General features: G+C 36.8%; 1 protein-coding gene across 16 annotated transcripts in view; it reads left to right on the top strand.

Annotated features, from left to right (window-relative positions):
* MCTP1 (multiple C2 and transmembrane domain containing 1) overlaps positions 1 to 27038 on the top strand; it is a 483190-nt gene that overhangs the window by 368009 nt on the left and 88143 nt on the right. For 12 of the 16 annotated variants that reach the window (XM_074360371.1, XM_074360363.1, XM_074360362.1 and 9 more), the window contains one exon: positions 21435 to 21554. The exons of the other annotated variants lie outside the window; for them this stretch is intronic. In XM_074360371.1, coding sequence (XP_074216472.1) covers positions 21435 to 21554 — 120 coding nt within the window. The remainder of the gene's footprint in view (positions 1 to 21434; positions 21555 to 27038) is intronic. 16 annotated transcript variants of the gene reach the window in all.

The raw sequence follows: 27038 nt of genomic DNA, 5'->3' as shown, positions 1-27038 counted from the left end.
AGCCTTTCTAAACAGTTGTGCTAAGAGAAGAGAGTTACTAGGAGCAAATCAGCAACACAGGAGGGTAAACTTGGAGTAATTTCTCTTGCTTTATGAAATGAAGGCAAAAAAGCCAGTCAGTCAAGTGAGATCTCACTCCATTCACACCTCGGGAAACTGTGTCCCCCAAATAATCCCTTGTCTTGAGTTCTAAAATCTAACAAACAAACTTAGTTCCTCCCATACAGGTTCCCTGAATTGTCCAAGACAATGAGAAAAGTTGAATTTGGGTGTTCACCTTCAGATTATATTTTATCTGGTCATTCTATTTTTCTCACTAGTCCCAGTCAAACAGGTACCAGGAAAGTAAGTCCCACATTGTCCAGAATACATAGGAATTAGAGATGATTTTAATTTATCAGAAGACTATTGAGAAGAAGGAAGGAAAGAGACCAGCCTCCATTAAATTCTCTCCCACATAATTGCAGTCTCTTCTCTTGACTGGAGGAGAAAAGAGATGGTGGCATTACAGCTACCAGAAAGAGAATAGCCGTGGACGTCAGCCTACTTTGTCTATTTTATAGTCTGTTCTCTAGGAAGCCTCCGGGGCATTATATGAACTTCATCTGGCCTGCTGATGGTGTTGGAAAAGGCGTGAGAACCTTTGATGAATGGTCACCAGAAATGCTAAGGGAATAATGAAAAATGTAGCTTCTAGGGCCCCACGGTCAGAGTGCATAATTAAGTCAATCTGGGGGCCCAGGAGTGGTGGGTGAATTCCAGATTTTTCAAAAGCTATCAGCATAATATCGAAATGTTCAAATTGTCCTTTATACCTTCTTTTCTGTGTGCATGTGTGGGAGGCCAAATCATGCTTTCAGATGTGTCTGTATCAGGGGGCTCAGATGACTTGATTAGAACTTAGTCTCTGGCCATTTCTTGGCTTGGTTTTCACTGTGTTCGCATTGGTCTTAGACAGGATTTCCCCGAAGTGGCAATCAATGCCCCCAGGCTTACATTCTTCTAGCTTTTGGTCAGGAAAAGAGTCAGAAAAAAAATTGTCTTTTTCAGTAGGCCCAAAGACCCAGAGTTGAGTCTCATCTGTTTTGATTGGCCCATCCTTGAACCAGCTACTATGACCAGATGCATGATGCTGCTCTCATTGAGTAGGTTTAGGTCAAATGCCTTCCCCTCTGCAGTCAGAGGTGGAATCAGAAACCATCAACTGAATGGCAGAGGGTTTGTATAAGCAATTTCAGGGGGGCTGAATCAAGAAATAAGAGATGTCAATTATAGATCAATGATGGATGACCCAACAGTTCCTAAAAAAAGTCAGCAATCAACTTATATTTGAGCCAACAATTATGAGAATAGAAACTACCACATATAAATAATAAACTGATGCACTGATTTGGAGTGGAGCATGGTACCCTCCCACCCTCCCTCCCCACACTAAGTTTCTTGTGTTGTAGATCAAGTCAGACTCATACAACTAAAATTTACTTAGAATTGAGGTTAGAGGTAAACAAAAGACACAACAATGAAAACAACAACCAAAAAACAAACAAACAAAAAAAACAGTGCTAACCATTGCGTCAGAGGACTGACTTGTCAAACTGGTGATGGGATTCAAGGTTATGATGTAGCAAATTCCGGCCGCTTCTATGCGGTAGGCTAGGCACATCTTAGCTTTGCCAAGGCACTGGGTGAGTCTTGAAGATGTGAGAAGATAAGAGGTTTTCAGCAAGGTACAGGATTTCTGTTACAGATTTTCAGTTCCAGTTATCAAGAACATTTTCTTTGACACCTTTTATCTTTAACAGTCTTTTAAAGGGATCTTAGAATGGGTAGGGAGGAGTTCTAAAAGCAGATTAATGAAATAACTTTACATCACATAAGAATACGCTTTTACATTTGATAAGCTTTAAAAATATGCATTTAGGATCTTTTCATGTAATCTTGAAGAGAGGCTACAAAAATTGTTTAAAAATCCTTCAAATTTTATGACCTTATTTCTGGAAATAAGGTAGTAAAGTAGCTATTGAAAATTATGGCTAATAATGCATGTTAGGAAAATACTTGCTTCACCCTAAACTCAATTTTTCTATCTGCAATATGGGAATAAAAATCATTTAAAATTATCAAGGTGAAAACTTAAACAATCCCTTGGGGTTTGGAAAGCTTAGATATAATTCCTCCGTGGTAACAATTTTATTTAATTAAAGTAATTTAAAGCAGGCTTCATTTTCAATTCCAATGGATGTTTAATTCTTTAAATATATTAACAGTACTATATTAATCCCTTGGAAAATTATTTCCTTAGAAGTGAGATAAACTGTATCATTAATGGCATTTAATGAACTTTCACATTATAATTGAATTGGTATTTCCATTCTACAGTTGAGGGAGAGGGGCCCATAAATAATCACTAAATATTTATGTATACATACTTCCCATGGAATGAATAAAAATATAGATATAGATACAGTATAGATATAAATTTATATGCACACATCTTATATCTATACACAAACACTTTTTATTCTTACATGCACTTGGTAGATGTATTTATTCATAACCTGTTTTACCCTGAACTTTAAAATGTTTCAGCTGATTGGGGGGCTCTCATTATACATCAAATTTCTCAATAGAGAAAAAACAGGCTTAATTGTTTTATGGGCAAAACCTCAGAAAACATTTTTCAGCCCTTTTTATTTTACCTTTCACAGTGTTCCCCGTTTAGGCTCTGCCTCTCTGTGTGCCAGTTACTCTTTATTCTGCATAGATTAGGCATAAAAGAGAAGGAAACAAAGCTATATAGACAATGCAGAAAATTCCATGATAGATGCTATGATACGTGTTTTGTTTTTAGGGAGTATATTGCCCTCTCTTTGACACTGACCCTAATCCATTTACTTTTGCTGTAATTTGCAGTGTGGTGCTCTTTTCCAATTGATACTTAGAAGCCCTATACCTCTCCCTGCCTCCTCAAGATCAGGCTAGAGCTAGTAAAGAGGAAACCTGTCACTCCCTCTTATTACAGCTGTAAACACTGAACCCAGAGTTGCCACTCAGTCAATGTCTTTATTAGGGCAGGAAAGGCGATGAATACTTCTCCAGAGTGTGATCGGACATGTCTGAAAGGCAGTGGCGTCAATGAAAGAAGCACGATGTTGCCACAACAGTGAACTTGTGAAAGGTGAGCTGGATTCTGCCCAGTGTCATGCACTTCGAAGACAAAGCCACACCTGTCGCCCTGGGAGACAGAATAGCTTTGCAGCACTGACAGCAGAACAAGGAGCCAGTGTAGATTGCAGCAATTGATAGAGAAAATGGCTGTGAAAACAGTGGGGAATCTGCCAGGGCTCACCTGCTTCTCCATGTTGCTATAATTTAGTTAACTTATAAACACACACATTAAGCTTTATCGTGAAAAACAAAATCCAAGAAATCTATGCAGCAGTATAGGAAGATACAGGATTAGCCTTAAGTTGTAGAAGTGCTGGAATGAAAACAGTTGGAAGCAGTTTTCAGATTTGTTTCAGTCTTCCTGCTGTGTTCAGCAGTTTTCCTTTCTATTTTCTTGATGTAGTATACCGAGAAAAACAAACCCACCCAACCAAAGGGAGCTGCTGACTGTTGCTGACTAGAAAAACAAAACAAATCCCTCCTAATGTTTTCCTGCCATTTTTGTGGATGGAAGTGGGAGAGAGAAGTTTTGTTTCCTCATAGGTGGTACTGTAGGTAACTTGGCAGTAGACATCACTGAGGAATTCTAGTGAAATCCAAAGTCTTCCGGCCCAAATTAAAAGAGTTCCCCAGCGCGATTACGAAGTAAGAACACACAGTCATATTTATCCATTAAGCGCTTTCTTCTGTGCGGGGAAGATGACCTTGTATGCGCTGTACTCATTCTCCTGTGCTAAGATTTGTTTCTGTTTTGCTTCATCTGACTTTTTTCTTTCAGCCTGTTGCTCTAAGCTATCCATCTTCACCCCTTCTCTTTTCCTGGATCTTCTCTGACCTAGTTTTCCTTACCATTTTTGGTCATCCTTTTAGCCACTTCTTGTTCATGGGGTATGGAATTCAACATTTTCTTTTCAAAACTGATCATATTTTTCATAGGAATTTGAAACTAATTGCATAGTAGTCTCACCTTAGGGTGGAAGGATTGTATTACCATTTTTCATCACCTGCCTCTAGGACCTTACTTTTCCCATTATAATTAGCAATGATTGATGTTGATATTTGCTTTAGCTATTTCTTAATAGCCTTAGTGGAACTTCTCTGAACTCAAAGGAGCAGCAACTGTTAGAAGAACCATCATGTAGATGGTGTCATCAACTAGCATTTTAAATATTCTGAGAGTGTTGGCAAGCCACGTCCAAGATCTATGATCACTCATTGCCTTGGCCTAGTTTCTCTCAGTTCTTTGGATTGAAATTTACCTCCACAGAAATTAGCACTTTTTATTTTAAACAACTCTACTGAAGTATAATTTATATGCCATAAAATTCATTCATTTTAAGCGTATAATGCACTGATTTTTAGTAAATTTACAGAGTTGCACAACTATCACCCCCAAAAATCCCTCATGCCAACTACAATCACTCCCGGTTCCCACCATCAGCCCCTAGCAACTACTAGTCTGCTTTCTGTCTCTAGTGATTTGCCCTTTTACATAAATTGAATCATACAAATGTAGTCCTTTACATCTGACTTCTTTCATTTAGTGCAATGATTCTGATCTGAGTCCATAACAGTAGAATGTGTCAGTAGTGTCTTCTTTTTATTATTGGGGTATTCCATTGTATGGAAATAGTACATTTTGATTATCCTTTCACCAGTTGGTTAGCAATTGAGTGGTTTGCATTTGGGGGTGGGTATTATGAATAATGCTGCTGTAAATGAGCATTCAGTACAAGTATTTGTGTGGGCATATGTTTTCATTTCTCTTAGGCAGATAACTAGGAGTGGAATTATTGGTTAATATGTCAAGTTTATGTGTGTGTATCTTTTTAAGAAACTACCCTAGGCAAGAAGGATATAGTTCAGTTGTATCGTACGTACTTAGTGTGTATGAGGCCCTGGACTTAATCCCCAGTACCTCCAATATAAATATAAATGTAAATAAATAAATAAATAAATAAACAAACAAACAAACCTAATCCCCCCCCAAAACAGTTGTTAAAGAAGAAACTACCAAACTGTTTTCCAAAGTGACTGTATCGTTTTACTTCCTCACCAGCAACATATGACAGTTCCAGTTTCTCTATATATTCACCATTTAGTACTTTCTGCCTTGAGTATAGCAATTCTAGTGGGTGTGAAGCAGTATCTCACAGTAGTTTAATTTACATTTCCTCAGTGACTAACAGTGTTGAGCATCTCTTCATGTGCTTATTAGACATTCATATGTTTTCTCTGGTGAAATGTCTATTCAGATCTTTTGTCCATTTTTTTACTGGGTCTTGATCTTTGTATAATGTTCTTTTTAATGTTCTTTATATACTCTGGATACAAGTCTTTTATCAGATAAATGATTTGCAATTTTTTTCTCCCAGTATGTGGCTTGTCTTTTCATTTTCCTAATGGTGTCTTTTGAAGTACAAAAGTTTTTAACTTAAATGAAGTCTAGTTTTTGAATACATATCTAGGTCATGTTTTTAGTGTTGTATCTGTGAGTTCTTGGCCTAGCCCAAGACCACAACTCTTTTCTCCTATGTTTTCTTCTAGACGTTTTGTAATTTTAGCTCTATGATCAATTTTGTATTAACTTTTGTATATGATAGTTTTATTACTTTTAAAGATAGATTCATTTAATACCACACTTCTCATTCCCACAAGTATACCTGAAGGTATCTTTGGGAAAGTTGTGAAAACGAGTAAAAGGAGATAGTTTTTGTGGTATATCTGACCTAATCTCAAACAGCACCACCTTTTGGTTAGTATTTAAATTTACTTTCTGAAATATCTACCTGTTACTAGCCCATTCCTTGAGAGGACATTAAATTCCAGAGAATTCCAGAACCCTGCTGAAGCTTGTGAATAATTTAAAAATGGAGCAAAACAGTCACTGTCATGGACATTCTAGTAAATTGTCAACAAGAAACTGATGATCATTGCATGTGAGTTTAACATCAAAGTTATCTCATCTGAACCTTTGGTTATGCTTCCTTAATGTCCTCTCTGTTTAAACAAAATAAAATATTTAGATATTCGGGAAAACTGATAATAGTGCACGGATAGAAAAAGTTCAGTTTTAAAATACTCGAAGAAGGATGTTTTTGTTGGGAATCATACATCAGTACTGTGCAGCTCAATGAAATGTGTCCACCCACAGCAGGTCATTTTTAGAAGTGAGGTTTTATAGGCAGTCAGATCCAAAACAAAGAGGCCTAAAAGATAATACATCTCAGCATCTCCATGTCAATGAAGTGAAAGCTTTTCTGAAAATGAAATGGCCTCCTTTTAGAACTCTGGAATCCTAAACTACCAGACATTTCAGGAACTATTTTGGCTGAAAATGATATGAGAGATTTTTCCTTTTCATAATTTTTATTACAGTGGAAATGGGTTTTGTATTTCTAACAGTTTGACAAGAGCTAATTACAATGCGCTCATCTGTTTTGTGGACTAATTTGAGCCACCGGGCATCAACACCATAGACATGCAGCAGCACTGCAAACGATACGCATGCTTGCCTTGCTCCAAGAATTTGTACTTGCTATAAAAGAAAACAGATTTGGACAGCCCTGAAAAAGTTGGGTTTGGTTTGAAGAAAACATTTCAGAATTACATTAGAGCTGGCCTACAAGTGAACTAAAAATACCTGCTCATCTCAGTGGTCTTGGCCCAGGGCCTTTCCTTTTACTGTAAAAGTCAGGCTGTTTGAACAGTTGGAGTGCGGCTTGCTTGCTGTCTAAACTAGTGTTCTCTGATAACTTCTGTTACCATTGAAACACAAGCCCTGTTGCATTGAAGAGAATGTTTAGAGGCATGGAAAATAGCCAAGAGAAATGTATACTTAGTGTTCAAACCTCTAGGCTTCCCGTGTGGTAACTAGACCACTAAGATCTGTTAAGAAATGGGAGAAAGACATTCATCAGTAAACATTACACAGCAAGGGTAAAAGATGGAATGGAGTAAAGGAGGCTGTTAAAAGCAGCCTAAGATGATTATTTGAATTGCAAAGAGAAATGTTCAGACATAGCTTGAGCTGCTAAACATAACTCTTGACGTTTTTCCAGAACAGAGGGATTGGGGGGAATGAGACCAGTGGAGGAGAAAATTAGAAAATTATAAGACAGAATGGGAGATGAAGTTTCAGAAACTGGTAGGATAGCTGAAATGTATGATATTATTAGGCCTTAAATCTATTTATGAGGGTGAAAATTTTAAAACATGCTTTCTGACTTTGGCTCTGTGATTTTAAGATTGAAATGAAGATATTAAATCTGGGTAAAGGATAACCTGAGTAACCGCTAGGTTGTGGTATGAAGGATTAAAAAGAAAGATCAGAAATCAGCAGCCCGGGAAAGATAATGGTGATAAGCTGGATAAGTCTGGGTGAGATAATTTAAGTGGAAATGAATCAGAATGGGGCCAAACATTCCCAAACTTGGCAGAATGCAGTCCTCTGCACATTAGCTGCTGGATAAAAAAGCAGTCACCATCATTCATCATCTGCTTGTTAGGTACTTCTGTTCAGTGAGCGAATGAGGAATATAAAGACCACAGGACTAATTTTTAAAGTAACTTGTATCACAGACTTCACTAACATGTGTTTGGCTTTTTCGTTAGCTGGGTATCCTATTTTCTGGCACGTTATATAGAACAGAGGGAGTTTCCCCCCATGAGCAACTGAAGTGCCAGCTGTTGCCCTAAATATTGTACCTGTTCATGATGGAGATAGTTTTAAAGCCAGATTTCAAGCCTAGGGAAAATTTTACATTTTGTACATCAGCAAACATTGTTATCAGATTTGTGTTTCTAGACACAGCATTTACGCACACCAAGAGGGGAGCTGATTAAGAGCCTACTGCAAAAATAGTAACGATAATAGATGCATTTCTTTAAATATTTAAAAGATAACTGTCTCTAATAAGCTTTAACAAACATTTGTAGCACTTCTGAAGCCCTAGAAAATATATAAAAAATGGCACGTTTGTATGACATTATCCCTATATAAAATATCACATTTAATCCCACAATTTTATTAAATAATGGTTTGAGAACTTAAAAGACAGAAAGGGATATCAGAACATTCTATAAGGACTTGAATACCACAGGGAAAAAATACATCTGTTTCATTGGCACTAGAGACATAGTAAAAGAAAAACAAATTAGGAACCAACATTAAAATGCCTTTTTTTTTTTTTTACTTAGAAAATAATTGAAGCATGAAATGTTCTTTACCTACACTGGTGCAATAGTCATGGGTCCCTCCAGAACCAGTTGGATCCTGGAGGAGTGGAATCTAGAGAAAGATGAGCGTCAGTGAGCTTAGTAGTATTACTCATCCTTACATGGCTTTTGAGGTGGTCCTTAAGAATTTTTCAAGAGCCATCATTACTTGAGACCAGCTACCTCCTCATGGACCAAATAATACCAATTCACCAATTTCTCTTAATGGTTTATATCTGGTCATTTAAAACAATAAACATGGGTTGATATGTAATCTGCAAGAATGGCTTTACATGCAGCCTGTTTTGAATGAGTGGGACCTCTGTGAATGATGAAACTATTAAAATTAAAAATACAACTGTACTTGAGTCCATGGTAGGCATTACAAACCACTAGGTAAAGTCCTAATTTCTAATGAAAGGGACCTCAGAGAATCAACATTCTCCAGGCATCTATAAGCATTTGTCACTTTAATTCTACATCCAAAGTTTCACTAACATGCAACTCACAACATTGCAGGGATTGCTTATCAGTTATTCATGTGTGGTTGATGTGATGCTCAAGTTGGACACACTCTGGGCTTTACATTTTGGAGTTGTCAGTGTTCTCAAAGCAAAGCCAGAGCCTTTCATCTCTGACTTTGATAAAAATGACACGAAATAGTGATACAACTTGTAAGCTGAAAAAGAAAAAAATCTAAATAAATAAATAACTTCCCAAGCCGTCTGGCTGGCAGGTTCTATTGATATAATATCTCCATCAAGGAGAGCAGGGTGCATTATGCTGTGATTAGTTGATAAAACCGTCTTTAAGGTTGTTTTGGTCCATTTTGTTGTGGAGATTCTTCAGAAGGTGTTTCTGTGGGTGGTATGTAAGACAGCTTCAAATGAGTCCTACCTAGTTGTCACGCTTGCTTCTTTAATAGACAAAGTCAAGCTATGATTTTCAAAAACGCCTGAATGTATTAAGATTTAAGTGGACTTTAAGTTTCAGGTAGCAACTTCACACACCCCATGTACAATTTCACAAAGTAAAGTATCAGAACTTTCTGATGTGTACTTGTAAGTGGTCTAAGTAAATCTGAGCAGACACTGATTTTTTTTACCACCACCAGTAAATAAGCTAAATTATAGTATATGCATTCAATTCAAAGCTTTGCCAACAAATCAACCAATTTCCAATTTTTTTTTCTACTCCCAGCCATATACCTCATTCTGTTACCGGAACAACGGAGATAGATGGTTCTCTTGACATACTTTGCCTGCCCAATCAATATAAGGGATCATTTGGTAGAGAGTGCACTTTGATTTTTTCCCTCTAAACACACAAACCACACACACACACACACACACACACACACACACACGTACATACGTACGTCTTGTCAGTTTGGCATCTGGTTGAAACTAGTCAAAAAGAAAGCAGTAGAGGGAATCATCTCATTTCTCATTCTGATTGGGACAGGGAGAAAAATCACTGTATTTGAGTATGCATATACGCATGATAAAGCTTCCCGGATCATTGTGGCAAGACTGCTGGAAACAAACAAGGTGGAGGGATCCAGTGAGTCTAAAGTTGTCGTCTGCTCTCTGCTCATCTTTACTTTAGAACATTGTGCAAACAAAGCAAAGTCTCTCTGCAAGAGAGCAATGTGTCATACTTTAAAACCGCCTTGAAAAAGCTATCGTTAGGGTGGGAATTAAGCAGGTTCACATTGCCTATCTTCTCTCCCCTGGTGATGGAGGTGGTACAAAAAGCTCTAGTGGAATCAACCAGAAATAAAGACCTTAGAACAGGTGGTGACACCATCTGGCTATTTAAATCAAGGCAAAACCACCCCCTTCCCAGAAGATGAGGTTCTGAAGTTGCTGGTGGTGTGTGGAGCCTAACTTAATCCAAGGGAGAGTAAGTGGGCAGAGTGGGTTCACCTCCAGTTCTTCTGTAGGCATATTTTTAAGAGACATTATATGTTAATAATGGCGAGAAAGAGCCCAGTGCAAGTACATATGAGTGAGTGCAATTCATTTTCTTTCCTGCTCTCATGCCGTCATGTAGGAAATACACCTAGCCTTCTTATGTGCACATTTGTATACATCTGTACATACGTTTGTTCTTTTTTAAGTTAAATGTGGACTAGACTAGTGTCTATGTGAGAAATTGGCAAGGTTTCTCAAAGAGGAATACTGTGAGCTTTGGGGCAGGAAGATTTTTCATGGGGTGGAACTGTTCCACGTATTTTAGCATGTTTCACACCCCTGGCCCCACCCAGTAAATACCAGTATTTCCCCTTTCCCAGCCCAGTCATTGTGATAACTAAAAACATCCTCATGTATTCACAAGTAGTGCTTTCATTTGCTTCTTAGTGTTCTCTTCAATCATGTTTTTAATTCAAGGAATTTTTTAGCCTTGATGATGGTTTTTTTTTCAAAAAGAAAAGCTGTATATTTTAGGTTCCACTTTATATCCACTAGCTTTCTTCTTTAAGGCCAGTTTTACTGGTAGAGGTGAACTAGTTTCCTTTTAAGAATTTAATTACCATAACCAGTTTTTATATATGGCTAAGCCTCTTAAAGTTTTTATTTTTCAAAAGCATTGCCTAGTTCTTCAAAAGGCAAACACTATGTATTTATCTTCCTAATTTGAGGCCTCTCACATCAGTGAATATTCTCACACCAAATGCTCTCTGTTAGGGTAAAGTAAGTACATACATGTGCTACATTTCCTCATTCTGTTCTATCTGAAATAGACATTTTTGAATGATGAAACAAACAGGAAGACATCAGAGGGTGAAGGTTGGGTGAAAAATGGGTTAATACTGTGAAGGCCATCAATGTGTTAAGTTAAGGAAAAAAAATGAAATTAGAGAGGAAAAGGATTTTCTAAAAGGGCCGTGAAATAATTAATTGTTTTGTAGGAGATGGCCTTTCCATGTAGGCAGAGAATTTTTTCTTCACTTCTTTCTGAAGAGACAGTCAAATAGAGAATCTCATCTCTTAATTAGAAAGAAAAATACTCATCAAACACATCTCATCACTGGAGAGCTAATGATCCACAGCTGTTAGTCTGAAAGGGCAGGCTTTTTTCCTGAACAGTAGGAAGTGTTAATCATTTTGGATGAGATTTCTTTTTTAAAATATACTGTAGTTTGCAAAAGAATAGGATATTCAATATTCCAACTTAAATGATTTTTTTGAAGTGTGCTGCCCCAGGGATACTGTCATGTGTCGTGCTGAATGATCATTGAATGCAGGCATCTTCCACTGCACTTCAATGAGAGTATCAATTGAGGGGATGATGTGGATGGCCCATTCCTGCCTGGGACTCTTAAAACCCCAGGCTCAAAGAAAGAAAAACCAGGCATGTCTTGTACCTCCTAAGAAATGACGCTGCTATAAAATCTTAATATTTTGAATCATTCCCTCTCCTTTATACAGTTTGCCTTGTTTAAATGTAAGTGAACAGCCTTAGCCCACCTTCACTTAGCTTCTGAGTAGGGAAGGTCTTTTTGTTTAATCTTCATGTGGAAAAGTAAGGCTTTCTTTCTTTTTTTTTTTTTTTTTTTTGTCTGTAAAATGTAATTGGCATTCATTTTCCAATCTTTGCTTTTACAGCCACCTTGCTAACCTCTTCTAAACATTTTGGAGAAAGGAAAACCCATTTAATAGAAATCTTGTGAATAGCCAACTTTGATTATTCAGAGCCATGTGAGAGAGTGAGAAAAAGGAAGAGTGAAATTGGCTCCCCAAACCTCATTTTGACCATTAGTTTTTGACCTCTTCACCATACCAGACCTAAACCAGAACACCTAAGAAGTGGTATCCCATTTCTTTGTACTGATGCAAAAGTGGTTATCCCAGAGCAAGAGGAAGGAGAAAAAGCAGAATTATAGAAAATCTACAAATTAAATAATCAGTCCCTAAATAATTAATACCTTCAGAGCATCAACATTCACTATAAAATCTTTTCCCTTAGACGCAGTGGAGCATTGTGGGAAAAGCACGCTGGTTTGGGAATTAGAAGAGCTGGCTCTGCCACTCAGTAGAGGGTATGCTTATACAAGTCTCAGACTCCTGGGCCTCAGTTTCCTTGGTCATAAAGTGAAGACAGTCTTGGCCTTCCCAGTCTCCTACTCAGGACTTTCCCCTTCGAATTTATTTTATGCAGTGTGATATAAGATACTTGTTAGGATAAATTATGTCATTTACCTTTCAGTAAATTATAGATTTTCAAAAGAATCATTCTGAAGACTTAGGATTAAAATTTAGGTTGCTTTTAAAGTCTGGCCCAAATAGATACTGAAGAATTGCGTTTGTGATGTTGATGATAGAATCATAGGCAAGATAGCATTAATCTAGATAAAAGGTATTTGGACTTAAAAGTGAAAAAATTATAGACAGGAATTGACATTCACAAAACTGCTAGTTCAGAACAAGATTCTTGTAGGGGCATGAGGTTGTTAAAAATTGTTGATATTTTAAAACTTAATTGTTTCAACTCCAGAGTTCACAAAATCTACTAGCAATAATGAGTTTCTGTAAAGATGTGGATTTTTCTTGCTCTGATTATTAGTGGAAAAAAAAATCTCACTGCAAACCCTATGTTTAGCGCTTGTGACTTCTTTCCAACAAACCTCATCCTCCCACACCACACACACACATCCCTCTAAGGAACACCACCCATCTTTTATAACTGCTCAAAGAATAGTTATCATATTGACTTATCTTCTGGTATTATTTAAGAAAGTCTCTATAATTTTTCAGAAACAATTTTGAGTATGAAAAGCATAAAATTGATAGTACTTGCATTGATATAGTAGTTTGTGATAAAAGTATTTGTCATATGATTGTAATACATGTGGTGCACATGTATTACATTACTTGTTTCCCACAGCCAACTTGTGAAGTAGGCAGATAATACCATCTCCATTTTATAGATAGACTAAAATTAAAGAGAATAACTGACTTGGCCAAGGTCCTATGATGGTCAAATAACAGAAATGGAATTAAAACCACTTCTTTAGTTTCCTGGTCCAGACCATATTTTACTATACAACGCTGTCTCCTTGGAGAGAAAATATGTATCAGTTAGTATTTGCTGTATAACAAACCACTCCATTAATAATATAAAGCAACTACAATTTATTTAATGATGTTTCTGTGGGTGAACAAGTTGGACAAGGCTCAGTTGGGTATGTCTTTTGTTCTCAGCTGGGCTCCCTTATGCTTCTCTGGTCAGCTTCTGGTCATTTAGGCAGCTTTGCTTCTGGACACTGTCTGGCTTCCAACTGGGGTGATAGTCAACTGTGCTACATGTCTCATTAGCCAGCAGACTAGCCTGGGCTTGTTGACATGGTAGCTTAGTGTTTGAAGAGTGCAGAGGGCAAACCCCAATGAGCAAGTGTTTTTTAAGCCTCTGTGATTAACATTTTTGCTGCACTTTCCTTGGCCAAAATAAGTCGTATGTCTAATCTCAGTGTTGTTGTGGAAGAGTATTGCAAAAGGCTTGGGTACAGAGAGACATGAAGAAATTGGGTTCATTACTGCATGCAGTAACCACAAGCTAAATATAAAAATACTAAAAATTGCACTCATTTTATCATCTCTTTATACTGTAGTTGACATGGCTTTTTAAACATAGCTTTTATGCTTGAAACAATCACTACCTGTAGATTCTAGTGTGCTATAGGAAAAGTGATGAGCTGAAAGGAGGTCCAAAAAATTTTATGTAGTATGAGCCAATATATTCTTGCTTGAAATACTACCTAATGTTTACTGAGCATCCCACAGGTGCCAAGCACTAGGCTAATTCCATCTTACATCCGCAAAGTAAATAGTATAATTTCCACTTTTCAGGTGGTAAAACTAAGAGTAATCTAGTAACTAGTTCAAGGTCACATAGGTAGTGACTAGTGATCTTGGATACAAACATGGGCCTGATTCAACCACTCACACTCTTTCTAGTGCACCACACTGCAGGAGCTTTTTGAAGGATTCCCATGGTCATGAGTAACAATCCAGGACAGACTGACAGAGGGCATCTACCATCCAGGATAATGCATAAAACCCTCAATATACTTTTTCTAATGAAGAAGGTTGTGTGTATTTAACACCATTTGACTAATGTCCCGTGAAGAGTTCCTGCCATAGAATTTTAATTGTAAATCACAACAGCCTTATCTAGTGATTTGAAAAAGAAAACCACCAAATGCTTGAAATAATTTTAGTCTTAAATGAGCAAAGCTAACTAATGTAGGGTTAGATGTTTTGTTTGGAATGGGGACATGGATTTTTTTTTAAAGTAAAATATTGATAGTCCAAGTTTCCTTATTAAAAGTGTTGGGGGGAGAGGGAGAAAGGCAAGGAGACTGTGACACAGAGAGAGAGGAGAAATTAGGGAAGGATGTCATAGTGATGAAGTCAAAGGAAATTAAACACTGTGCAGATGTGCAGGAGTCCTTATTACCTAGTTTAACCTTGAGAAATTCTAGAATCATCAGATCCTCTTTCATGTCCTATTCAGGCAAAAAGGAGTTTGGAATGTATGAGTTGGGAAAAATCCTAGGCACTTTATAGTTTATATTTATGCTCTGTGGATGTGTCAGTGATTTCATTCTTGCTTTTTTCATCCCACTTTAGCCCATTATCTCTCTCTTTTTAACACCAAATCTATGAAAAAGTGTGGTCAGGACCAAGGACAGATCTTGCATCATCTTAGCCTTCCTGGGGTATATCTGAGCAGCCTTCTTTCTCCTGCTGCCCTAGTGAGACACTGGAGACCCAGCCATGAATGTTTTGTTTTGTTGTAGGAAAAAGGAAAGGATCTCATCTTAGTGCAGGTGGGCCCCAGGGAGAAAGAGGCTTTCGTGTGGAGAGAATAAGCTAAAACCCTTTTCTTCCTCGAGGACTCTTTATTAGAGGATCATTGCCACTAACAAGTATTAGAATCATTACTAATAGTATAGAGAACTACTGCTTGTTTCTTAGTGATTCTAAGCAATATGAGTCCAGAGACAATGTTTTATCCTAATTTTGAATACCCAGTATTGCACAGTACATGGTAGATGTTCAGTGTATACATTTTATTGTTAATCTGTGTTCATATTCTTGCTTTTTAATTGAGATATAATTGACCTATTAGTATCAGATGTACAACATGACTCAATATTTGTATACATTATGAAATGGTCACCACAATAAGTCTAGTTACCATCCATGACAATACATAGATACAAGTATTTTTTTCTTATGATGAGGACTTTTAAGATTTATTCCTTTAGCAACTTGCAAATATACAATACAGTATTAATTATAGTCATCATGCTGTACACAATATTTCCATGCCTTGTTATTTTATAACTGGAAGTTTGTACACTTTGACCCTCTTCACCCATTTCAACCACCTCCATCCCCTTTGGCAACCACCATTCTGTTCTTTATTTGTTCATTTATTTTCTTTGTTTTATTTTTAGATTCCACATATATTGTAAGATCATATAGTTTTGTCTTTCTCTGACTCATTTAATTTAGCATAACTCACTTAGCATAGTACCCTCTAGGTTTATCTAGGTTGTTGCAAATAGCAAGATTCTATCCTTTTTATGGCTGAATAGTATTCCATTGTATATATATTACGACTTCTTTATCCAGTCATACACTTATAGATACTTAGGTTGTTTCTGTATCTTGGCTTGTGTAAACAGTGCTGCAATGAACATGGGGGTACATATATCTCTTTGAGCTAGTATTTTCATTTTCTTCTGGTAAACATTCAGAATTGAATTGTTGGATCATATGGTAGTTATCTTTAATTTTTTGAAGAACCTCCATACTGTTTTCTAGCTTTACTGCTTTGCACTCCCACTAACACTGCACAAGGGTTCCCTTTTCTTCACATTCTCACTTGCTTTTTCTTACCTTTTTGGTAATAGCCATTCTAATAGGCATGAGGTCATATCTCAGTGTGGTTTTGCTTTGCATTTCCCTGATGACTAGATGATTAGCATCTTTCCATGTGCCTGTTAGCCATCTGTTTGTCTTCTTTGGAAAAATGTCCATTCAGCTCCTCTGCTCATTTTTTAATCAGTTTGCTTGGTTTCAGGTTATTGAGTTGTACAAGTTCTTTATATATTTTGGGTACAAACCCCTCATCAGTTGTGTAATTTGCAAATATTTTCTTCCATTCAGTAGATTGACTTTTCATTTGTTGATGATTTCCTTTGCTGTGCAGAAGCTTTTTAGTTTGATGTAGTCCTAATTATTTATTTTTGCTTTTGTTGCCTTTGTTTTGGGAGTCAGATCAAAAAAAAACCATAGCCAAGATCAGTGTCAAGGAGATTACTGCCTGTGTTTTCTTCTAGGAGTTTTTATGGTTACAGGTCTTACATTCAAGTCTTTAATCCATTTTGAGTTAATTTCTGTGTATGGGGTAGGATAGTAGTCTGGTTTTCTTCTTTTGTATGTGACTGTCCAGTTTTCCTAGCATCATTTATTGAAAACACTGTCCTTTCCCACAAGAAGAAAAAAATTACAGGCCAGTATCCCTGATAAACATAGATATAAAAATTCTCAACTAAATAATAGCAAATTGAATTCAACAATACATTAAAAAGATCATATACTATGATCAAGTAGGATTTATTCCAAGGAGGTAAGGATGATTCAGCAGCCACATATCAATCACCAGGGTATACAACATTTAAAAAATGAAAGATAAAAATCATATGATCATCTCAGTAGATGCTGAAAAAGCATTTGACAAAATTCAACATCTATTTATGATAAAAAAAACTCTCCAGAAAGCAAGCATAGAGGGATCATACCTCACCGTAATAAGTCATCTATGACAAACCCACAGCTAAATCATACTCAATGCTGAAAAGCTGAAAGCTTTTCCTCTAAGATCAGGAAGACAACAAAGATGCCTACTTTGCTACTTTTATTCAACATAGTGTTGGAAGTCCTAGGCAGAGTAATTAGGCAAGAAATACAAATAAAAGGCATCCAAATTGGAATTGAAGAAGTAAAACTGTCACTATTTATGGATGACATGATTTTTATATATGGAAATTTCTAAAGACTCCACCAAAAAACTGTTAGAGCTAGTAAACAAATTCAGTTAAGTTGCAGGATACAGAATCAGTATACTAAATCAATAAAACCCATTGCATTTCTATATACTAACAATGTACTGTCAGAAAGAGAAATTAAGAAAAAAATCCCATTTACAATTGCATCAAAAAGAATAATATACTTAGTAGTAAATGTAAACAGGAAGGTGAAAGACCTGTATACTGAAAACTACAAGACATTGATGAAATTGCAGAAGACACAAATAAATGGAAAAGTATTCCCCGCTCACAGGTTGAAAGAATTAGTATTGTTAAAATGTCCATACTCTCCACAATCATCTACAGATTCAGTGCAATCCCTATCAAAATTCCAACATTTTTCACAGAAATAAAAAATCCAAAAATTTGTATGAAATCCACAAAAGACCCCAAATAGCCAAAGCAGTATTGAGAAAGAAGGACAGCTGTAGGCATCGTGTGTCCTGATTTCAAAGTAAACTACAAAGCTATCATAATCAAAATAGTATGGTATTGGCATAAAAACAGATGCTTAGATCAATGGAACAGATTAGAGAACCCCAAAATAAGCTCATGCATATATGATCAATTAATTTACGATAAAGTAGGCAAGAATATACACTGCTTTTTCTTTTTTGACCTTCTGGAATTTCCAGTTAAGTTTTGAGAAAGAATGCTTTTGTATTTAGAGTTTATTCAAAGCTCTTTATTTAAAAAAAGTAAAAGATACTTTCAAGAGCAGGGGTTCCTTACTTGGTTACCAAAATATTAGATTCTTAAAGAGCACAAATAGGAAGGAAACTATATTTCCACTACCAGGATTCATAAAGCTAATGCTATTTCTTTGTCTCTCTCTCCTGTGTCTTTTCCCATCCTGGGTTCTGGTATTCATAGTTTTAGGGCATCAAAATACCATAGGTATCCATAAGACACGTTATGTCAGTTCTGAGGTGCTATTGATTTATTGATTTAAGAAAGCTGTTAATGTGGTGTTGTGGTGAGAAGATGTCCAGAAAAGAAAAGTGTCCAGAAACCATACCTCATAGCTGGTACTTTAAGCAAGTAGTGATGCTCAACCTAGAGAAGAAAAAGGCATGATAGATGTCTTGATTCCTTGCAGAATTATCATCTAAAAAGTTTATTCGATGCAACACCTGGCCTACAACCAACACCAATATGTGAGCATGACAAGGAAGTTCATTCTGGGTAATACCAGAACTCTAACAGCAATGAATGGACACTACAAGGGGGAATATATATGCTCAGTAGGTTAAAAGTCATTGCAGTTGGTGATGCTTAGCAGTAGAATGAGTCTGAGTCTTCTCCTGAGGCCAGAATACACTGAGTTGAGTGAATGTCTTTGGAAAAGGCAACCATATACCCAAAGGTCTAAGAAGAGAGACAGTTCATGACTACATAGCCAGAATGAAAAGAAATTTTTTCTAGAAGTACTAAGGTTCTTTTTCTATCTGTGTGCCTCAGGGAGAAAATCAGTAGTAGTATCCCAGGGTGTAATTCTGAATACATTTTCCAGAAGTCACTTGATTTTAAATAGTGGCTCTTTAGTACTTTAATACAAATAATTAAGTAGACTTATGTTAAATGACTTGGGAATCCAGTATCCATTTATTCATTAATTCAGCAAATACATATTTATTGAGCACCTACTATACCCCAAGCACCATTCTAGGCTCTGGGGCCAGAATGGTGAGCAAAAAGAAAAAGTCCTTACTATTAAAGAGCTTATATTTCAGTGATTGTCTAAATTTTACAAATAAATGTGTAAAGAATTAATATGAATTCTAGCCAAAAAAAATTTTCCTTTTACATGTGTTGATATCTGTCAAATCTGCTTTAAATCACTTCCTGAATAAAGAATTTTATTTTTAAAATACGTTTGAATAGAAAAGTCATAGCTATCAACTATAATTTGTATCATATTTATATACATTGTATGTATTTCAAAAATTAAATGGAAATATTTTCCTTTTCTGGAAATCTTTATACTTGCCTGGTAAAAGAGAAGATACAGCTCATGTTTCATTCATTAACATATTTGAGATTTTTCTTATTCAGGAACTTGAATCTATAGTTACCATATAATTCTGTCCAAAATTCATTTCTTAGGTTACTAAACCATTATTTATGCTTTTTGGTGTCCAAGTGGGTTATGAATATCAAAGAATTCAGTAAAAGAAATAATTTTCAAAATTCAGTACCATATTGAAAAAAAACCCTGATGACAAGGACCTACTGTATAGTACAGGGAACTATAGTCAATATTTTATAATAACCTATAATGGAAAAGAATCTGAAAAAGAATATATATATGTATATGTATAATTGAATCACTTTGCTTTAAACCTGAAACTAACACAACATTGTAAATCAACTATACTTCAATTAAAAAATTTTAAATTCTGATGGTATAGTAATGTCATAAAGTCATTTTAAATATTAAAAAAGGGATGTTAGAGGTGATGAGGTCTACAGACCTCTGTTGAGAAATGAAAATACTGAAGCAGAGTGACTTTCTAGGGCCCGAAACCTGTCTTCTGGCCTTTAGGTCAGAGGTCCCTCTCCACTCCATACAGATTCATTTTCTCTGCAATTTGAATAAGCTGTGGGTTTGGCTGAGGTTTGGTTAAAAGGCTGCAAACAGCTCGTGCCGCTGTGCCTGATATGAGTGTTCTTAGGGCCCTGCTCCTAACCCTTCTGATCTATGAAATACAGGAAGAGTTTTGTGACTGCAACCACTTGGCTCAAATTCCCAAGTATACTCCAGTTCCACTAAATCTTAGCAGGCAGATGACTTTCTAGTTTTCAATATTAGAATATATATTGCCTGAAGATCTTAGTTGATAAATAGTTAACTTTCTGTAAGGTATGGATATCATTTACCCTATATATATTTATTTTGAGCACTCCTTAACACATTACAACTATTTAACTCTCACAACCTCTCAGGTGGATACTCTTGTCATCCCCATTTTTACAGAAGAATCTAAAAGGAGGATATGTACCGTTCCAAGAGGTTATAGGACTAATTAGCATCAGGGGTGGAACCTGGCTCTTAACTACCTTCTGACTTTGCCTTAATTTGGCAGCGGGAGCCACAGATGCAGAGAATTTAGGTGATTGGTGAGGGGTTTTAAGAGTCCAGTGAGGGAAGAGGGGGAGTCACACTTTGTACCCAGTGCTGGTTATTTTACACTGTGGTTGCTCTTAGAATGACTCCTTCTGCCAGCCTAGGTGAGTTCTTAGTCTAACATTCCTCTGACAATTTTAAGAATCGTTTCTGTACTTAGAAAAGTAGGTAGTTTTAAAAGATAATAGAAATAGACATTTAAATTTTTCCTTTGATGAAGTTACTCTGTTTTTTAAATAGCTGTTGGACTTCCATGGCAATGCTGAATGTTTTTACACTTGTTGATAGCAGTGCTTTTATTCATAATGTGAAATCTTGGGGGCTCTCTGGTGTAGACTTGGTATTTTCATCTGCCTATTATGCTTGTTACATTGTGTTATCCAAGTGAGATTTTTTTTTTAAGTCCCTAATATTAAATGGTGACTCTTTCTTTATCTTTAAGGCAGATAGGCTGGTTGTTTCTGACAATGCAGTGAAGCTCATTTTGCTGTCTTTTCTTTTTAACTTTATTTTGTCCAATCTAACAATAATTCCATTGGAGGAGAAAAAATTAAAATTGCCTCATTGACAATGTAATGATATCAGTTTTTCCTTCATAGAAATTAAACAAAGTAAAAATCTTAGTGACTTGCCAGGGGCCAGTGGTGCTTTTAGAAAAATGCCTAACAAGTTCTCAAGGCTTTGTTTTCAAGATAAATGTTTCTGTTCTGAAGTATTTGGTTGTGTGTTTTTTTGAAGTGCAATATGGATAAGAGAAGCCATTTAATGAAATTCAGAGTTGACTCATCTTTTTCTTCTCCCTTTTCTCTCCTCCAGCTCTTTCTCTTTGTTGTCTGGAACTTTGAGCTCTACATGATACCCCTGGTTTTGTTGTTGCTATTGACATGGAACTACTTCTTGATAATATCAGGGAAAGATAACAGGCAACGTGATACAGTAAGTCTCTACTTTCTTATTTGTATGTGTTTTTGTTCCGATTCCTAGTCTCTCTGACAAGATCAATATTGAATTTGGTTTTACAAACCAGAAATTCTGTCTACCTGGTTTAGAGAAATGTTCTTTATCAGCTCAAAACTAAAACTCTTTGGTCCTAACACAATAGAAAATATTCACCTATTTCTAGCATTACTCATTTGGTAAGAGCAAAGTTGAGAGCACACCAATGAATGAGTTATGATTTTTTTAAGTATAAATGGGTATTCCAAAGATTATTTCTTTTAATCTCCTCATTTGTCTTTATGTCTTAATGAATCTTGAGTTAGATACAATATCATAAAATTATCTATTATAGTCAGATCAAACAAATGTATTTTATTTAATACATTTCTCTGTGATCTGTCAGTGGACGGAAGGAAGGCTTGATGGTCGTTGGCACATAAGTAACTTAATTCAGTGTTAATTCACTGAATAACCGGCAAATCTCCTACTCTGTGTCAGGGGTGTATTAGGATACTGGCTCAAGGATCAAAGGCTTTCACTTAACCTACGGGAAGATGTACTGAACTCACCTGCCCTCTCTGGCATTTTTGAAAGTTTTTAGAATGTATGAGACAACCTTTTCTCTCTCAGAAAGAGTTGTAGGCTGGGAAGCAGAAGCTAGCCACATTGTAATCACACTGGTTAGTCTCCTGTCAACCTTCATTCTCCTTAGATTATCTCAGTCACTGTACCCTTAGCAAATACGCAACTTTGAAAACTTTCCCGTATATATAAATAAATGGGAGGGGAAAGTCTTCTCCAAATCAGACACTTACAGTATAACTGTAGACAGCTTTTGAGAAGAACTTAAGCATTTGTCAAACATGAGAATCTGTTTGGTAGCTGTATGTCCACATCAGATCATGTTGATTTTTTTTTTTTTTTTTGCCATTAAGGATCTCCACTTGATCTATAATCAGGACTTTTGCCAACTATTATGCCCAAAATGATGCAGGAAACAGAGTTACTGGATCATAAGTTTAATAGTATTATATAATACTTTATATAATAGCACCATAATGGTTACACAGACATATGCATATAAATGACATAAAAGAATTTTCCTTTTAAATACCTCAAGCAAAATATAATTCTTTAAAAGAATTTTCTTTATCATCAAAATAAAAGAGAAATCCAACCATGAAGGTCATGGCAAAGTTGTCAACAACACACTGTTTATCTCCCTGTATTCTTTGGATATATTTCTGTCTCTCTCATGAGATTATAAATTGGAGGTAGGGAACTGTTCATCTTTGTACTTGCCACTGTCTCTAGCACATGGTTTGTAAATTAGAGGTGTTCAGACTTTTTTTTAAAAAGTGTATCAAACCAAACATGAGATTGCTTTAGAGATGTTAATGGTTAGGCAGCATCAACCTGCCTTGTTATTATTTTCGGCAAGGACCTTAAGGATATCTGTTTAACTTGCACCTGAGAGACAAGCCCCAAATGCCATAATCCTTGGTGTCATGGGGACTAATGTACTTTTGTCAATTAATTCAGGATGTTTTCTTTAAGAAACTAGGACTCTATTAGACAATTGCTTTTTTGTCCCATTTATTTCAGGGAGATTGTCGAGAGAGAGGAATATCTACTTTACATTCAGTTGCCTTGAGACAAATTTGCAAATAAGAATATTTGCAAATAGGAAAAAGCAGTGATTTAGTTTCAGCTTCTTAATCCTATGAGGGGGCTTATCTTCAATATTCAGTCATTGGTTTGAGTATTCTTAGTAAATTATTCTGAAACTATAGACTGCTTGTTATCTTCTTCAGAATGTACCTGCCTTGGCTGGAAAGGTCCACTTTTAGAGGGGAAATAATTAATATATAATGTATTCCTTCATACTTAAAATTCTCTGGAATTTTTAAAGCCTCTTGAAAAGTTACATATTTTGTATATTTTCCCACTGCCATTTTTTCCTCAGAAATATAACTCCAATATAGTATTTACAAATCTTTCCTTGTAGGCACATCTCTGACATGCTTTCCATTTTAGCCATGGACAACATTTCATTCCCCAGCACAGCCCACTGTGAAACATTCTGTAGTCTGACTTTCATGGAATGCCAACTGCACTCCATAACTCCCAGTAATTGCCTCTTATTTGCCCAAAACACACATATCCACATATCCGGTTCTTTCTAGGCACCAGAGCAGCCATCACGACGTTTCATTCAGCTTCTTATTCACTGGCTCAGTTGATACCTTACGTAACTCTTAAATCCACTTTGTCTAATTATGTGTTTTCCACCATACCCAGCTGTGCATTTGAACTGGTTGCTCCTTTTGAAAAGAAACCTGGATTATACTTTGCTGGTTATAGATTACACACACACACACACACACACACACACACACACACACACACACACACACACACACACACACACACACACACAAATTAAGGGAAAGTGTTCGTTAGGGGTTCCCATGCTGTGCCTAAGTGAGTCTACTGCCTAGTGCACAGCACTGGAAGAAAGGTACTCTGCCCTAAGTCCTTATTGGTAAACCCAAAACAATGCAGAATTTTTCAGCATGTGTGAAAACTTCAGGGAATCTCTGAAGTATAATAATTACACCATTGGCTGATTCCAAACCAAGGAGAAGGGGGTGTGGGCAATATTCTGTCGTGAAAATCAAAATCATCTGCACATTATTCAGCTGAGAAACTGCAATTAGGATGAAAACTATAAAAGAAAAACAAATCAAAATGAACTTCAGGTTTGTGTAGCAAAGAGAAAAGAAAATAATATTTCTGTGACCTTAAAAGTTACAAGAGAAAATCAAATACTGTAAAAGATACGAAGTACATAGATGGGTAAAACTTCTGTCTGTCAAAATATTGGTGGATAGTCAAGATTAATACTAAAAAAAGGAAAGGAATTCTTTGTTTATTATTTATTAAAGAGACAGTTTCCTTTTCTGGAGACTTAAGATCACAGGAGCCCCCTACGTTTTTCCCACCATAGTGCCTGTTCTAGTTTAATGAAAAAAATGAGATGTAATCCTTGCCAAGGAAGTTTTGCTGCATTTAATGAGCTGACCTTGTTGAGGACAGGCTAGGGAACAGCCATTCCTGAGTCTAATGCTGTTGATGCATGTGAGAAAGAGGCATGGTTAGAAATGCTGTTTCGTCTCTGCTGTTTCCCAGTCGAGCTTGTTAAAAATAAGCAACTCTAGATCTGAATCTACCTGTACTCAGACCGTGACAATTAAATTTCTAACATAAGAATTGTTAGGCTTTTCCAGAGAGGACTGTTTCATACTAACTTCATTCAGAAATGTCTCTGGCAAAGATATAAGGATAGGAATGTCGTATTTCTCTTGGTTTGATCTCTCATTCCAGACCTGAGGAAAATCCCCCCCTGCACTGCCCGGTAGGCTTGTACCAACTATCCACATTGCATTAATTATAAACTGAAATTGTGTAAGTTGAAGAGTAGATGCCTGGAATTTTGAACTTAAAATGACTGAATCCTCAATATACCCTGGGACCTGTATTCAGCACTTTTCTTTTATCGTATTATTTAGTTTTCCTCCAGGAGAGAGAAGTTGGTCATGCCAGCCCAGCCCATGAGTTGGGTCCTTCTTAGTCAAGAGCCCCCCACCTCCCACCCCTCACCCTCACTCCTGTTCTCTCCTCTGTGGCTTAGAGGACACACTAATATGGAAACACCAGGCCGGCAAGAGCCCTTCACTGAGAGAGGGGAATCAAGTCTCAGAGAATGAAAGAAATGGGTTGGCCAAGCAAACCAGGAGTCTATTGCACTCTCTCTGAGACAGGTATCAGTAGTAATACCTTACATACAGGAAAACAGGGAGAGGTTAAATAGCTCCAAAGGCACACAGTTAGAGAGTGGCAGAGCAGATACTAGGATCTGTTGGTCTATCTGAAGTTGGCTCTCCTTACTGCCAGTCCATCACATGTCCTCTTGGGGCTATGTTTTGGTACATCCCAGGTCTCCCTGGGCACCTTTAGAGTAAGTTTCTCCTTTAAAGTTTCAGAAAAGTCAGTAATACTAACCCTACTTTTAAGGAGTCAGATTGATGGAATACCTCATTTCCCCCACTCCACCCCCATATCCTCCTCATCAGGAAAATGGAGCAGGTGTCTACTAAGCAACTTCTGTGTATCAGGTATCCTGCTAAGCCTTTTAAAGACACGATTTCCTTTAAGTCTTTATAATAACTATATCAAGTAAATTATTCTAAATGTTTTATTCTCATTTTATAAATGAGGAAATTCAAAATCAAAGAGAATGAATAGTGAACTCCATAGAGTCAGTGGGATGCAAACCCAGCCCTGACCTGCTCTGAAGCTTCAGGCTGTGTCCAGGGTACATGTTTGGGCATGCCTTTCCCAAGGGATCACTTTCTAAATGTCCAAAACCTTCCATGGAATCCTGGGTATCCCCACATTCCTTCTTATGAGGTACGTGGTGGCCTATCAAGAATGGATGCTGGTCGCTTGTTTGATCCCAGGTGACCCCATTCATTTAAAAAAAATATTCATAACCCCAAGGACAACCTTCCATCTACCCAGGTGAGCATGGTGGGAGTAAATTAAACCTAAGAATCCTTCACACGAGTGAAGAAGGTCTTTGAATATCTTTGACATTCAAAAATTCTTCCAGCAGTGTTTTTTAATTGCATTTTAAAAGAACATTCATTTTTGCTGTCATGATAAGCCTCCCACATAACAATCTCGGTTGCCTAATCAATGGAGGCATTAAAAGACTGAAGAGTAGGCTAGATCAGTGAAGTCATCCTCTGAGTCATGATCTGATTGCGCCACACCCTGCCTACTAAAATACTTTAGGAAACACTGAAGTGGCCTGTTAGCTCCCTCAAATGGCAAAGCCCTCCATGCTCCTTTTCCCCTTCTGTTGTTGTTGGGTCTATTCCAGTTAGACTTAGAAGACTGATGCCTAGAAATAAAGCTTGTAAGGAGTGAATTTTCTTTGCCTCCATAAATGCTATCCATTGGACAATTCAGGATCATCTACCAAATACAAGCCACCAAAGAAAAGATCAGATTTTTTGACCCAAGTTCCTGTAAATCAAACTCATTATTTTCTCAACCAGGACTCTCAGTTCCAAAGAAGTCCATGGTGGAATATTTGAATAAGAAGACTATTGAAAAAGTGAAATATTCCTAATGGTATCTAAAGAGACTGGCCAAACCTGAGCTGAGAGGAGCGGACGCCATGTGAAAAGCTTTGGGTGTGAGGTTAGACCCTCGGTGCTTCAGTAAGGGCTTTATCATTCACAGAAAGTAGCACAGATCAGAGCCTCCTGAGTGTGCATCTCTGTGCTAAAAAAGACCATGTACTTGCTCTTAACAGAAGCAGCACTGAGTCATACAGCCTGTAAACACATCTAAAAATGGATGATCACTCTCTTCTTTTTCCTGCTTATTTCGACAGCAATTTTCTCAATT

Source organism: Camelus bactrianus, chromosome 3 (assembly GCF_048773025.1).
Source record: "Camelus bactrianus isolate YW-2024 breed Bactrian camel chromosome 3, ASM4877302v1, whole genome shotgun sequence".
Taxonomy (NCBI): Eukaryota; Metazoa; Chordata; class Mammalia; order Artiodactyla; family Camelidae; genus Camelus; species Camelus bactrianus.
The sequence above is the reverse complement of the archived record's forward strand: the minus strand, read 5'-3'. Positions and strand labels throughout refer to the sequence as shown.